The 15,635-nt window shown below is 36.8% G+C and overlaps 1 protein-coding gene across 1 annotated transcript in view; it reads left to right on the top strand.

Annotated features, from left to right (window-relative positions):
* Positions 1-1,383: 1,383 nt before the first annotated feature.
* The window catches only part of LOC138702793 (uncharacterized), a 46,448-nt gene continuing 32,196 nt past the window's right edge, over positions 1,384-15,635 (top strand). Inside the window, exons 1-3 of the mRNA XM_069830090.1 lie at positions 1,384-1,397; positions 3,804-3,960; positions 9,901-9,997. Coding sequence (XP_069686191.1) covers positions 1,384-1,397; positions 3,804-3,960; positions 9,901-9,997 — 268 coding nt within the window. The remainder of the gene's footprint in view (positions 1,398-3,803; positions 3,961-9,900; positions 9,998-15,635) is intronic.

The following is a 15,635-nucleotide window of genomic DNA, read 5'->3' as shown; positions in this document are numbered from 1 at the left end:
TTACAGTACGTAGAGTAGGTACAGAATTATTTCAACATGAGTTACTAGTACGAAGGACGAAACTGGCAATTGGAATTAGATGCAATAGTCTATAGTGCGATAATATGCACAAAAGAACTGAAGCCTGTATCGAAATGAACGGCCACCATTTTCAAAATTGTGTTTAAATATTCATATTATGATTATTTTTCAATTTAAACTTCTTTCTCTATATTGTACGCTAATGTGCTGTAGACAGTATAATATACATTGCATAATGAATACGTTCGCATGGATAACTCACTTCGTGAGTAAAAACACTTATTCTTAATACAGTACTGTACTTTGATTAAAGAAAAACCTAATGAAAATTATCAAACTCAAAATCGCGATATTTCCTAGTTTACGTAAATGGATGAACTACTTTTCTTCCTTCCTATACCTAGTAGAGTGATTTGTGTTTTACGCCAGTATCATCGAACTCCAGTCGTGGAGGGGGGAGCAAGCGGTGTTTCCGGTTCTCTAAAGGTATAGACAGGTTAATATTAAAAATATTAGTAAAAATAAAATGATGTCCCTGTATTTGTTGTGTGTTTGTGCCATTGTTTTCAAAATATTAATGCAGTAAAGGTTATGTTCATTTTTTCCTTCGTTTGAATTATGGATTCAATGGAAAGAGAGCATAATCCTCCGTATGCCTGGGATGAGAATTTTGCTTCTCGATGATCGCAAGAAAATGGTTCTTGCATTCGAAAACATGTACAAACACGAGCATTCACGTCAAAGCATGTTGTCATGTACAGTGCCAGTTGCACCGATCAAAACCGGAATATCAAATACGTTTTATTCCCATGAAGTTTATACAAACTGAGACTAACACTATCGAAATCATCGATCATAAATTTATGGTCAGTGGGCATTCATTTTTGCCCAAAAACTTCAGACTTTGGGTCGATTGAAGTTGCAAAACACAAAACCATTTATGTACCAGACGATTGGCACGATGCTATAATTAAATGCAGAAGAAAGAAGTCATTTCTACTAACGAAAATGACGCGAAAGATTTTAAATCGGTTGCTAGGCTAGAAAAATGTATCACAAGAAGAGAGACAAATAAAAGAAACTCACCAGTCAACTGGCTTAAAACCCAGTGAATCATAATTTCAAAAGACCAGCCTTACACCGTATTCTACAGAGAAGCTCTGAATGAAAAGTTCATATTTTCCGTATTGAATTTGAAACCTGGTAGGACAGATAGACCATCACCCATTGGACGTGTGGCTGGAGAAATCCTGTACACACAACCGAGAAAATTTTCGAGAGAGAAGAAAAAGGACATGATAGATCTACTTCCATATATATCACCAATCCATCACGTATTTTTTCAATCTCTTCAAATAGAAAATGGATACGAAGAGGTAAGATGCGGGTCCATTAGAACTCGTAGGACTACAAGATCCCAAGTAAGTCGCAAATCTGCTTCTTACGCCATGACTGTTTTAATATTCCGACACTTCCTTTATTTTTAAATCAATTTGCGACTTTTATCATTTTCTCATACTTCATTTATTTTTAAGTCTGTTTGTGAATATTTAATATATAACAATTTGTAAATTTTTCGCTTCTTTCAATCAGAAAAACTGAGATGTAGAGGTAGATGTGGGTCCATGAGCACTTATCTCGTAGAACAAGAAGATCCGTGAATAAGTCATGATTTTTTTTACTACCATTGTTTTAATATTTACAAACTTCTTTTACTTTCAAGCCACTTTGGAAACATTAAAAGTCGATGTATACATTTTTTTTACTTTCATTAACATTTGTGGAAGCAAAAATGTTCTATTTAACCTTCAAGTCACTACAAATATTTTCTGTTAAACTGCACAGTAGTGTAAGTCATTTGCAGCTTCTCAAAATTATGCTTAATTAGAAGAATTACATCTCTTTTTAATTCTCTTAACGAAATTGATGCTTCAGAATTTATTACGGCATTTCTAATAAACCTTCTGTCTCTCAAAATGAATAAAATGTAACTTACGTCACTGTGACTTTAACCCCCTCATATGTAGGTCCATCTAATTCATTTACTTAAAAGCTATAGGTATTTAGCCATTTCTAATTTTTTCTGCTTAGAAAAATCCTTGAGATGGGCAGGGCATGTAGTACGTATGGGCGAATTCAGAAATGCATATAGAGTGTTAGTTGGGAGGCCGGAGGAAAAAAGACCTTTGAGGAGGCCGAGACGTAGATGGGAGGATAATATAAAAATGGATTTGAGGGAGGTGGGATATGATGGTAGAGACTGGATTAATCTTGCTCATGATAAGGACAGATGGTGGGCTTATGTGAGGGCGGCGATGAACCTCCGGGTTCCTAAAAGCTATTTGTAAGTAAGTAAGAAAAATCTTATTCGATCCCGGCCCAGGTCGATGGCATTTAAGTGTGACAGGTTCATGTCAGTAGATTTACTGGCATGTAAAAGAACTCCTGCGGGACAAAATTCCGGCATACCTGCGATGCTGATATAACCTCTGCAGTTGCGAGCGTCGTTAAAGAAACCGTTATTTGAATTTTTAAATATGTAAGGCATTTATGAAGTGTAAGTAGCAATTACGGAGCTAAAAAGCATTAAGTCATTTTTTTTAATAATTTGTTTAATGTGTATGATGAATTGAATTTTTCTTTCTATTGTGGCACACATAGGCTAGGGAATTATTCTACAGCTTAACTAAAAAATGCAATAAATTTACTTGGTTTTCTTTACGATGTAATTTTTTTTCCCCCCCTTTTCCTGAAAAGTTGCAAAAATTCCTTTCAGTTCCGACCGATTCAATTTTGGCTGGCCATATGACCTTAACTCTGCACAAATAAATAAATACACATATGCATTTCACATTCCGCGAGTGGACATAAATAAAATGGACATAAACGTGTGTGGACATAGGTCACATGGACCCAAAAATGTGGACATGAATCAAAGTGAACAAAAATAAAAGTGGTCATAAATGTGTATAAACGTATGTGATATGGACATGGTATCAAAGGATGTATCGTCGTCAATTATTATAGACTATATTTAGATGGTTCCGCGCCGTGGCGTGGTGGTCTAAGGCATCCTGCCTGGGACTCGCGTTACGGAATGCGCACTGGTTCGAGTCCTCATGGGGGAAGACATTTTCTCATGAAATTTCGGCCAGTGTATGGGACCGGTGCCCACCCAGCATCGTGATGCACTTGAGGAGCTACGATAGGTAGCGAAATCCGGTTACACAAACCACTATAACGGCTGGGGGGGGGGGTTCAACGTGCTAACCACACGATACCTCCATTCTAGTTGAATGATCGTCCACCTCTGCTTCGGCATGTGGCCGTGAGGCCAGCAGCCGGCTGGTCGGTCTTGGCCCTTCGTGGGCTGTAGCGCCACGGATTATTATTATTATTATTATTATTATTATTATTATTATTATTATTATTATTATTATTATTATTATTATATTTAGACGCTTGTTATGTTGACGAAATGATAGAAAATTGATAGTTCTTATTTTGAAGTTCGGCAATACAAGCAAAATCTGACGAAGTTGGTGAAACTTGTCATCAAATCTTATCGAGAATTGAATATCGTCTGCTAGCTCTATTGATCACGTGTTTTTTTTTACAGATTCCCCTCTCTGAGAAGACACTCAAAGTTACAGCATCTGGAAGGACTGAGTAAAACTACAAATACCCACTCCATAATAACGTAACCTTGACGCAAGGACGACTTTGTTGACATAGGAGATGTGATCTGATCCCTCTACCTGATTAATGGTGCTCTAATGAAGCACTAATGATAGTGCTAAGAATGTGGCACGGGGCGGGCTTTGCTCAGTAGGTCAGCGGGTCAAAGCTCTCGGCCCGCGACCAGGATGTGCACTGCCTTCCTCGAGACGGAGCAGCAGTGCTTGGAGGTTCCTGGAGCGCGGGTTACCAATCGACGCGGTGAGTTCGCCTTTATTCTTGTCAAGTACTTAAAACAACTCAAGCACATTGCAAACTAGGCATAGAGAAGATTTGTTTATTCTATTAGTTAACAACGCTGTTTATGATGAGGTTAGCTTCTAGGGAATATTAATTCGAAGCAGCGGTAAAATGAGGTTTTTAAGTTTTACAACTCGCTCTTGGGCGATTCAACCCTGAAGATGAAATTCGTAAGTACAGCAGTTCCAAAACATCACGTTTTGGACGAAATGATCCTCATGATGGAATCTGTAAATATTTACGAAATGTCAAACCTTGAAGTATACATTCTGATAATGGAATCTGTATTTTACAAATATCAGATCTTGGACAAAAGGAAAATTTGGATACAGCCTGTAAGTACAGTAATTAGTTACGAAATGTCAGCTCGTAGGCGTTACGATGCTGAGGATGTTGCCTACCAGTAGTTCCAAAATGTTAAGTCTTGGACGATACGATTCTGAGGATGGAACCTGTCAATATTTCCAAAACTTTAGATATGTGATACGATTTTGAGAATAACATCTATTAATAGTCCTTAGGCGATAGGATTCTGAGTATGGAACCTATAAATGTTCCTTGAACGATACAATTCTGAGAATGTAACCTGTCAATATTTCCAAAACCTTAGATATGTGATACGATTTTGAGAATAACATCTATTAATAGCCCTTAGGCGATAGGATTCTAAGCATGGAACCTATAAATGTTCCTTGGACGATACGATTCTGAGGATGGAACCTGTCAATATTTCCAAAATCTTAGGTTTGTGTTACGATTTTGAGGACAACACCTATTAATAGTCCTTAGGCGATAGGATTTTGAGGATGGAACCTATAAATGTTCCTTGAACGATACGATTCTGAGGATGGAACCTGTCAATATTTCCAAAACCTTAGGTTTGTGTTACGATTTTGAGGATAACGCCCATTAATAGTCCTTAGGCGATAGGATTCTGAGGATGGAACCTATAAATGTTCCTTGAACGATAAGATTCTGATGACGGAATCTGTGAACATTTCCAAAACTTTAGATTTTAAGCGTTACAATTTTGAGGACGACGTGTATTAATAATAGTTCTAGGGCGATAGGATTATGATGGAATCTGTTTTTGATAAACATGCGAGAACAATAATTTTGCCTAAAATGTTAACAAAAATGTATAAAAATAAATATACCAATTACTAATTTCACCACAATTAAAAACAAATAACAATTTAATAAAAAAATTCCAACGCCAATAGGCTTGTTGCAAAACGTTAGATCTTTAGAAATATTGTTCTAAGAATGGAACCTGTTAATAGTTTCTTGAGATGTATGATTCTGAGGATAGATATTGTCAATAGTCCGGCACTTCAAGTCTTGGACGACACATTACTGAGGATGGAACCTGTCAATATTTCCAAAACCTTAGGGTAACACCTATTAATAGTCCTTAGGCGATAGGATTCTGAGGATTGAACCCGTCAATGATCCTTGGCCGATACGATTCTGAGAATGGAACCTGCCAATATTTCCAAAACTTTAGATTTTAAGCGTTACGAATTTGAGGATGACATCTATTAGCAGTCCTTGGGCGATATGATTCTGAGGATGGAACATGTCAATATTGCAGAACGTTAGATCTTTAGCAATATTATTCTAAGAGTAGAACTGTTAATAGTTTTATCAGCTTCTAGGGAGTATTAATTCGAAGCAGCGATATGATTCTGAGGACACATATTGTCAATAGTCCCGAAACTTCATCTTGGACGATACGTTACTGAGGATGGAACCTATCAATAGTACGTCTTGAGCGATAGGATTCTGAGGATGGAACCTGTGAATAGTTCCTTCAGTGATAATGATTGAGGATGGTATGACTATAAGTAGTTCTGTAACAAGGTCCTGGTGATAGGCTACGTTTCTGGGGATGAATTCTATCAGCAATTCCAAACTTGGACCACGATTCTGAAGAAAGGACTTGCAATTAGTCACAAACTCTTTGAGAAATCAAATATCTATATATGCAGTCTAGAAAGAAAAAATTATTCATCGACGTAGTTCAATCGGCTGAGGTGTTTGCCTGCCGATCCGGAGTTGCGCTTGGGCATGGTTCTATTCCCGCTTGGGTTGATTATCTGGTTTGGTTTCTTCCGAGGTTTTTCCAAACTTTAAGGCGAATCCTCGGCCTCATCTCGCCAAAATACCATTTCGCTATCATCAATCTCATCGATGCTAAATAACCTAGCAGTTGATACAGCTTCGTTAAATAACCAAAATAAAAAAGAAAGAAAAATTTTTCATAACTGACTATGATTACCGCTAAAGTGTGTAATCTGTTCCTTTCTTTTTTTTTTTTTTTTTGGCCACAACAAATTTTTCGTGGTGTGCCGGGAATCGTACCTATCCGCTTTCTGAAAGGTTTATCATCTAAGTACTTTATGACTGAGTTGTAATACAGTACTTTCATTTACCACAGTGGTTTTTTTTATATATTAATAAATTTAATAATTTATTGAGAAAGTAACAGCAAACTAAAAGATTAATTTATTATGAAGTAAAATAACTGAATTACGTTTGTCTTTTTTTTTTTTCTTTTTCGTTGTTGGTAAAACTATAGCATCTATTAGTGCTTTATGCTTGCGCTAACTGATTGAGTTACTTGTCAACAATGTGACGCTGAAACTTGTGTTCATGTTACTGCCCAGCGACAGTCGTGATGTATTGTATTTTATATTTTTGAAGATTGACTAATTAATATTAACCCGGCATACTCACAATCACACTCACATTCATACAAATTTCCAAATTCTAGACACCCAGGCAATTTTTTTTCTTGAAGAAAAATTCACCGAGAGCCGAGCCCTGGAATCGAACCCGAGACCTCCAGATCTGGAAGCCAGTATGTTGACCAACGGAGGCAGTCTACGTTTTCTAGAATATGAATTTTTACATTGATTAAAATTCGCAATAATTAATTAATATTGTCGGCCTGATTGGCGTAGTTGGTATAACGCTGGCTTTCTATGTCCGAGGTTCGGGTTCGATCCCGGGCCAGGTCGATGGCATTTAAATATGCTTAAATGCGACAGGCTCATGTCAGTAGATTTACTGGCATGTAAAAGAACTCCTGCGGGACAAAATTCCGGCACACCGGCGACGCTGATATAACCTCGGCAGTTGCGAGCATCGTGAAAATTTAAACATAATATTTTAACGTTTAATTAATATTCCCATTTCCGCACGTAATGTTGTCTCTAAGGGTGCTATTCATAGACATTTCGCAGCACGCGCTACGAGCGTACTAAGCTAGCCCAGGCTATCCACTGGTTACTTGTATAGAATTCAAATTATATCCTATCGCTAACACTGGTTTATGAATACGAAAAACGCTGATCATCCACCGGAAACACGCGCTAAAAATGTCTATGAATACGGCCCTTAGATATTAAGTTCTTACGCTATCCCAGTATAAAAAAAAAAAAAAAAAAAAAAAAAAGGAAGACGCCACCATACTTCGCAAAAATACTTCTGAGAAACTGTTGCGTCATAAAACAGATGAAACATGAATACCACAAGAAAATGTATCCAAACATCGTTCCTGTTCGCCACAAATTTGAGTTTTTAAAGATTGAATCCAGATCTCAATGTATCAGTAGCTCGTTCACTTGTACGGGCACGCACTTGAGAGAAATAACTGAACTCGAACCCAACATGAGTCAGCGCATCACATTAGCAATAAAATCACCATCGATTAAGCGGTGGATAAGAATGTTTTGACATTAAAATACGAGAGTGTCAGATTATTTGCAAATTGTTATATTATTACGAACGTAACTGGACCAGACAACCTACTGAGAAAAATGGTACGAAGTTTCCAATCCTTTTCTTCTGCATTGGTATTTTTTGTTATGTAATTATATTCTATTCATAAGAAAAAACATACTCGCATCTATAAACAAGAAGGGCAATTAGAAGCGTGCGTGTTGTCTGTCTCATCAGTATTCAGTGAAAGTGTTAACTATTCTAGCACCGGTTTGGTCACTTCTCTTCCGAGCAGCCGTTTAAAAAAAAGTACTTCTTTTCTGCAGTTATGGCAGTTTTAAAATACAAATTATTTTCAGTGCGCTGTTGTATTCGAATAGAATTTTTCAGTAAGCTGTTTGGGAGACCATCAACTTGTTATGCAGACAGTCCGGGTCCGGGTCCCGGTAAGGCCTAGGATTTGTTTATATTAAAAGTCTAGATTGATACTTGTTGATCGAGACGATATTCAAATACAAACTGCTGAGCCATTTATATCCAAACCCACACTTTCTGAAGTCGAAATTGTGATAGAAAATCTGGAAAAGTACAAGTTTCCAGGTATCGATCAAACTACATCAGAATTAATACAAGAGAATGGAAACGCATTATCTAGTGAATTTTTTGATCATCCATGCTATTTGGGAAAAGGAAATTGTACGCGACCAATGGAAGGAATCCATAATTGTACCTATCTTTAAGAAGGGGAAAATACTAACTGTACTAACTTTCGAGGACTATCACACAATTTTGTCCAATATTCTTTTTAGAAGATTAACTCCTTATGTAGATGAAATTATTGGGGATCATCAGTGTGGTTTTAGGCGTAATAGATCGACTACTGACCAGATTTTTTGTATTCGACAGATATTGGAGAAAAATGGAAGTATAAGGGTACAGTACATCAGTTATTCATAGATTTCAAAAAGGCATATGACTCGGTTAAGAGAGAAGTTTTATATAATATTTTCATCGAATTTGGTATTCGCAAGAAACTAGTTCGATTAATTAAAATGTGTCTTACTGAAACTTAAACCAGAGTTCGTATAGGCCAGTTTCTGATGCTTTTCCAATTCACTGCGGGCTAAAACAAGGAGATGCACTATCACCTTTGCTTTTTAACTTCGCTCTAGAATATGCCATTAGGAAAGTTCAGGATAACAGACAGGTTTTGGAATTGAACGGGTTACATCAGCTTCTTGTCTATGTGGATGACGTGAATATGTTAGGAGAAAATCCACAAACGATTAGGGAAAACACGCAAATTCTTCTCGAAGCAAGTAAAGCGATAGATTTGGAAGTAAATCCCGAAAAGACCAAGTATATGAGTATGTCTCGTGACCAGAATATTGTACGAAATGGAACTATAAAAATTGGAGATTTATCCTTCGAAGAGGTGGAAAAATTCAAATATCTTGGAGCAACAGTAACAAATATAAATGACACTTGGAAGGAAATTAAACGCAGAATAAATATGGAAAATGCATGCTATTATTCGGTTGAGAAGCTTTTGTCATCTAGTCTGCTGTCAAAAAATCTGAAAGTTAGAATTTATAAAACAGTTATATTATCGGTTGTTCTGTATGGTTGTGAAACTTGGACTCTCATTTTGAGAGAGGAACATAGATTAAGAGTGTCTGAGAATAAGATTCTTAGGAAAATATTTGGTGCTAAGAGGGATGAAGCTACAGGAGAATGGAGAAAGTTACACAACGCAGAACTGCACGCATTGTATTCTTCATTTGACATAATTAGGAACATTAAATCCAGACGTTTAAGATGGGCAGGGCATGTAGCACGTATGGGTGAATCCAGAAATGCATATAGAGTGTTAGTTGGGAGACCGGAGAGAATAAGGCCGAGACGTAGATGGGAGGATAATATTAAAATGGATTTGAGGGAGGTGGGATATGATGGTAGGGACTGGATTAATCTTGCTCTGGACAGGGACCGATGGCGGGCTTATGTGAGGGCGGCAATGAACCTCCGGGTTCCTTAAAAGCCATAAGTAAGTAAGTTATTATTATTAACCAATTAAATCATTTTATATGCAATCCGCGGAGGATGCGAGTATTAACAAATGACTCTATGTCAGACAACTAATATTTGATATCATAATTTCCCCATGTATTACAGGATGATATCGACTGCTGCCTCTCCTTGAAAATGCTGATGTCACTAAGAATGTCGCTAGCTGTCATGTGCCTACTCGTATTAGGAGTTTATGGAAATGGTGAGTATATAACCTACAATTATTGGCTAAAGAGAAGGCTGCAATGCTTTCAAATGACTCTAAACATAACTATAATTTTTCTTGGAGTTTTTTTTATCATATCATACGAGGTAGGTGAGGAAACGTTCAAAGTTCTGTCTCTTTTTCAAGGAAAGACAAGTTTATGCTGGATCTGTTACCAAGAACTTTCAGCTCGGGTTGAATTACGTAGCCTAATCTGATAACGGATCCAACAGGAAATTGCTCTATGCTGTCTTCCCTGATAAGAAACAAGAACGTTGGATGTTTTCTTTTTCACCTATGACGCAGTGCAAAAACCCAAAAATTTCACACCACTTTGAATGCTATGAAAGTTTTAAATCCGATTTATCACTGTTTTTCTGTGTAATTTCACTCATTTTAAATGGATTAATATAAGGGTGCAGTAATATCAAAACCATTGATAACAACTCTACACGCCCCGTACCATTTCTGAGCGGAAACATTTAAATGCCCTAGTGACAGTGCGTAAGAGGCACTTAACACATTAATTATGAAGTAAAAAAATCTCAAGTAATACATCGTTTTCTGTTCGAACCTACTATATTTTGACATTATTTCATAAAATATAAAGTACGAAAATTGGGAAAATGAAACTGCAGTAAATGCAAGAGAAATTTAGAAATGAACATCTATTATTAAATCACCATACATCATCCACTAATGGCACTAACAACCAATTTCTTGTCATGTTCTTTCCAGTATATCCATTTTTGCCGTAATTATCACTCGTAAATTTGAGAGATTAGGCAGATACACATTTGGTCTCTAATGTAAATTCGCAAAAAAAAAAATCCAGTGGAGAGACATCGGGTGAGCGTGGTGGCTATGATATTGGTCAATTCTTCGGATCCAGCGACCTGCAGATGTGTTATTGAAAGGCTCGAACTCCAGACTCCAATATTGGCGAAATCCATCATCTTATTAGAATGCATTGGGTTGTAGATCATCTACTGGGAGACATGCGATCTTTTCCTCCATGTCAAGATATTGTTTTTTCACAGAAGAAAAATGGCCCGAAAATCTTATCTTTCAACAGAGCACACTTTAGGCCCGTAACACACTACACCAGGCCTGCACAAGGTTTGCGCTCTCCGAGCCGGTTCACAGCTCATGAGCGGAATGCAGGTATTAGCTGCGCTCTGTATTATATAAGGGTGGACTAGAAGAAGGGGTGATCTCGTACAAAATGTACACAAAAGAAAGTAATAGTACGAGGGTTCATGAAATGAATTCCCGTTCAGTGTTTAAAAACCTATCTTGGATTATTATTAATTAATTAAGAAATATTTATTTTACGAAAATAATAAAAACTCTATATCTACTTAAATATACAATATCATTTTGTCATGATTTTATTTATCAGTACATCAAAACGGGGTTTTATGCTGTTGGCAGCTGAAAGGAACAGTACTGATCTAATGAAACATCAGTTAAAGAATGATGTTCGATGCCTGCCTTTATTAAAGTTGATAATAGAAAAGAGTTGCTCACAAATATAAATATTGAGCCAAACATAGCAATCATTTTCACAGTCATCCTATGTAACTGTGGATATTATTGCTGAGGTTTAGTCTTGTAAAACTCAACCAGGCTAGTAGTATTATTCAAATGGTCTTTAGCCCTTAGGTCACATTGAAGATCAATAAGTTCAAGCTGTAAATCGTTAAATGTTATGTTTTATTTAATAACGCTCGCAACTGCCGAGGTTATATCAGTGTCGCCGGTGTGCCGGGATGTTGTCCCAAGAAGTTCTTTTACATTCCAGTAAATCTACTGACATGAGCCTGTCGCATTTAAGCATATCGACCTGGCCCAGAATCGAACCCATAATCTCAGGCATTGAAGGCCAGCGCTATACCAACTGCGCCAACCAGGCCAATCTGTAAATCGTATGACACTGTTTGAATTGGTGTTGAAGGAATTTATTATGACAACTTTAAACTCCTTTCCAAATAAGACAAGATCTTGGAACCTAGAATTAAATTCATTTTGAATTTCAATTAATATTTGCACATAATCGTTTAACATGACTTCATTACGAGCAGTTTCTATTGTTCGAAAGTGAGCCATATTACTTTCGTGTAAGTTTACGACTGAAATTACGTAATGTATTCAACATATCAACAATGAGCGGCCTTTTCCATGAAGAGAACTACAGTATTTAAATTGTTGAAGATTAATAAATTCTCATGTAATAATGCAACTTTCAACTCCTGAACCTCTTTACTGCGATCTTCACCAACAAAACCATCGCATCTGTATGTGTGGACTGGGAATGACACATTATATTATGTTTTCCTCTTTCTTTCAAACTTTTGTGGGAGATAAGGCACTGAGTATTGGATACCAGCTGCTGTGTAAAAATAAGTATTTTCCCATGCAATATTAAAAGAATTTGACTGATGATCACTTTTCCGTCTTTTAGATTCCTCCATTATGTAGCCGTAGATAGGCAAAGTGAAATAGCTACTGATAATACACACTACACCAGATAGCTGCGTGGATACACACTCGATGAGCGCCGTTTGTGCAGAACTATGAACTATGTAATAGTTTGGAGAAAGCTAGCAATGCTTTGGTCTTCACATTACAACGGAAAATGTGTTGCTACATTGTGGAGCCATCTCTGTACTGATAATTAAAACATGAATTTTACTACGCCATACGGAAAGCAGTTTGATATGAACTGACAAAAATAAAGTTATATAAATTTGAACAGCTGACTTCCTATTAATTGTTCAATTTTATTGACGTAATATAAATTTTATAGGCTACAATTAGGTTATGTTCCTGTGGGAGCGGGAAATACGGGTGATGGGGGTAGTAGCTATGTTTAAAAAATCGCTAGCTAACCAATGTCAGCTATGCCTTAATTCGAGTGTTACTCTGTGCTAAAGGAAAGCATTTTCCATACCTCGACAAACGCATTACATATTTCTCGTTATAGTGTGTTACGAGCCTAAGCGTTCAGTCTTGAGCTGCATCTGATGTTTTCATTTTGTACGTGAGTTTGTTCGGCTCTGGGGTTCGCAAAATTCACACGTGCAATTCGAGATACGCGATTGTCGGTCCATCCATTTTGTGTGAAGTAACAGTAGCTGGCTCTGCTTAGCTTGACATACTGAAATATTTTGTGTATCCCCGAATAGCTGACTTGCAGCTCAATGTATTCTTTCAACAGGATGTGCTTATCTATATTGGAGTCTGCAGTTTAGAATATATCAATCGCACATTTCCAGGTTGCTGGATTGGACGGAACACTCTCATCATCACGTTCACCCGACTTTACCTCACTGGATTTTCTTTTGTAGGGGTAAATTAAGGGCTCTGTATATGCGTGACATCCCAACATTACAAGCGCACATCTGTGATGTGATAGATATAACGGCACGTTGAAAAGAACATAATTTGAGGCTGGATGTTATCAGTGCCACTAATGGACCACATGTATACATTTATTAATAAATGTTGAGTATTTTTGGTTGCTCTTACTCTTCGTACAGTTTCATTTCTCCAACTTTCTTATTTTATGTTCTGTGATGTTAAATTATGGTAAGTTTGAACAAAACTTCAGACCTGAATCCAAGGTTCGTTGCTTAGTGAGCTATTCTAAAGGAGGTAAGGATAAACTCGAAGGGCTATAGTACCAGAGATGATGTTGATAATGTAAATGAAAAATGGAGTTATAATACAACTCATATAATAGTATCCTTTATCAGTTTGCTATTCTTAATGGCAAGGGCTTGAACTTCGCAATATTTCAGTGAATTAGTGTGTTTGTGTGCGTGCGTAATTTAAGTGTGTGTAAAATCTGTAGGGAACATGTGACTACATTACTTCAACCTACATGTCGTCGACTGAAAACTAACAACAGTAATTCCGCAAAGAAATGTCGTGTTCTGTATTCGAAGAGAAAGTCAGATCGTTCCTGACACCTGCCTAGAGGAACCGCCTAATAATCTTGCATATTCGCGTGGGGATTTCCCTTGGCTTTCTATTCAGATGCATTCGCACATACTTGCACAGTCTTTAATGGTTTCGTCACATCCGTCCTAGCAACCCGGATTCTTGCGCATTGGTTTACAACAAAACTTAAAGCGGGCATTTGTATTGTAATTAACGGTTCCAAATTATTAATGACTTTAAGAAATGTATTTCTGTAATACAAAATAAATACGTAATGTAATACTGGTGTTGCAAGTACTTCGGTCACTAATCCATAATGAAACGACGAAACCAGACACAAATAAATAAAACCTCATTATAAACAACAGAAAATAAAGTGTTATACACAGTGATTCAAAAGTCCGGCGACATAGACAAATTCCATTATTAGTGCAGATAGCAAAAAATGGAAAGAGGAGGAAGTAGTTGGAAATATATAGTTTTGAATCCAATGTGCTTCAAGTTAGTTAGTTAGTGGGGTTTAAAAAGGGCACGTCAGCTACTATGGCTATTTGCACCCTTATCTAAAATCATTCAATAAACACGAACACAGCACAATAAACAAAATGCTTAAAAGGACTAAAAAGCGCTGTCACGGTTAAGACGAGGCAAACAAATGCAGTTTCAACAAGGTGAAGCATAAAAACCATAAAAGTGCAATGTGCTTCAATTTTCAACATAGAATACACCGTTGAGGCAGTAGCGGCCGGTGATCGAAATCCTCGGTGAGGCCAGATGCAACTAGTTTAAGTGTCTCTGATAGAAAATGTCTATTTATGATATTAATTATTATTCTTATTATATTATTTATATCATTATTACTGTATTATTATTATTATTATTATTATCATTATTATTATTATTATTATTATTATTATTATTATTATTATTATTATTATTATTATTATTATTAGTAATGAAAAATAATAATTTCACTCACCAAATAAGCTGTTACGCTGCGAGTTTCAGTGATTGTTTCAGTGTGATGAAGCAACCCATATTATGTGTTGAAATTTCCCTTTCTTTCTTTTCTTTTTATATATTTTTTTTTCCTTTAACAGCAACAAACAAGGCCAACAGAGAAGTTTATTTTGCACCACATTACCACTTAACCATTTATGTTGCCCATACCAGGATGCAATAGAAACTCACGTTTTAAGATTATCTGTCAGAAAAATTGTCAGCGATGTAGTAGGTATATCCCGGTAGGCTCTCTCTTTATTTAAAACTTCCTTTCTTTCAATATTATTTCTTCTCGAAAAAGGACACTCTAACAATGAATTAACTACATCAGCATTATTTCTCGCATTTGTTTCTGTTTATATTTTCCCGAAATACATAACAACATTGGCTCAGATTCACTACTGTACTACGAAGTACAATAGTACAACACCCTCGCTTAAGTCATAAACTAAGACATAAGGGGAGAGAATAGTGTGGGTCTCTGCCTGCCAAAGAGCTAGAATTTTTGTTACTTATAGCCTATTTAGGAAGAGAAGTCGCCATTACTATTCCCACCCCACTCTACCCTTGAGGCCGACCCATGGATGGGAGGAGTGAAACCTGACCAGGCCACGAGACCAGACGAATTGTCCCTCAGCCACAACGTTTTAAGCTCAACGTCAAAAGCCCGCGAAGACACACGAAATGC

This window comes from Periplaneta americana, chromosome 7 (assembly GCF_040183065.1).
Source record: "Periplaneta americana isolate PAMFEO1 chromosome 7, P.americana_PAMFEO1_priV1, whole genome shotgun sequence".
In the NCBI taxonomy this organism is placed as follows: Eukaryota; Metazoa; Arthropoda; class Insecta; order Blattodea; family Blattidae; genus Periplaneta; species Periplaneta americana.
This window is presented reverse-complemented; position numbering and strand designations above follow the sequence as displayed.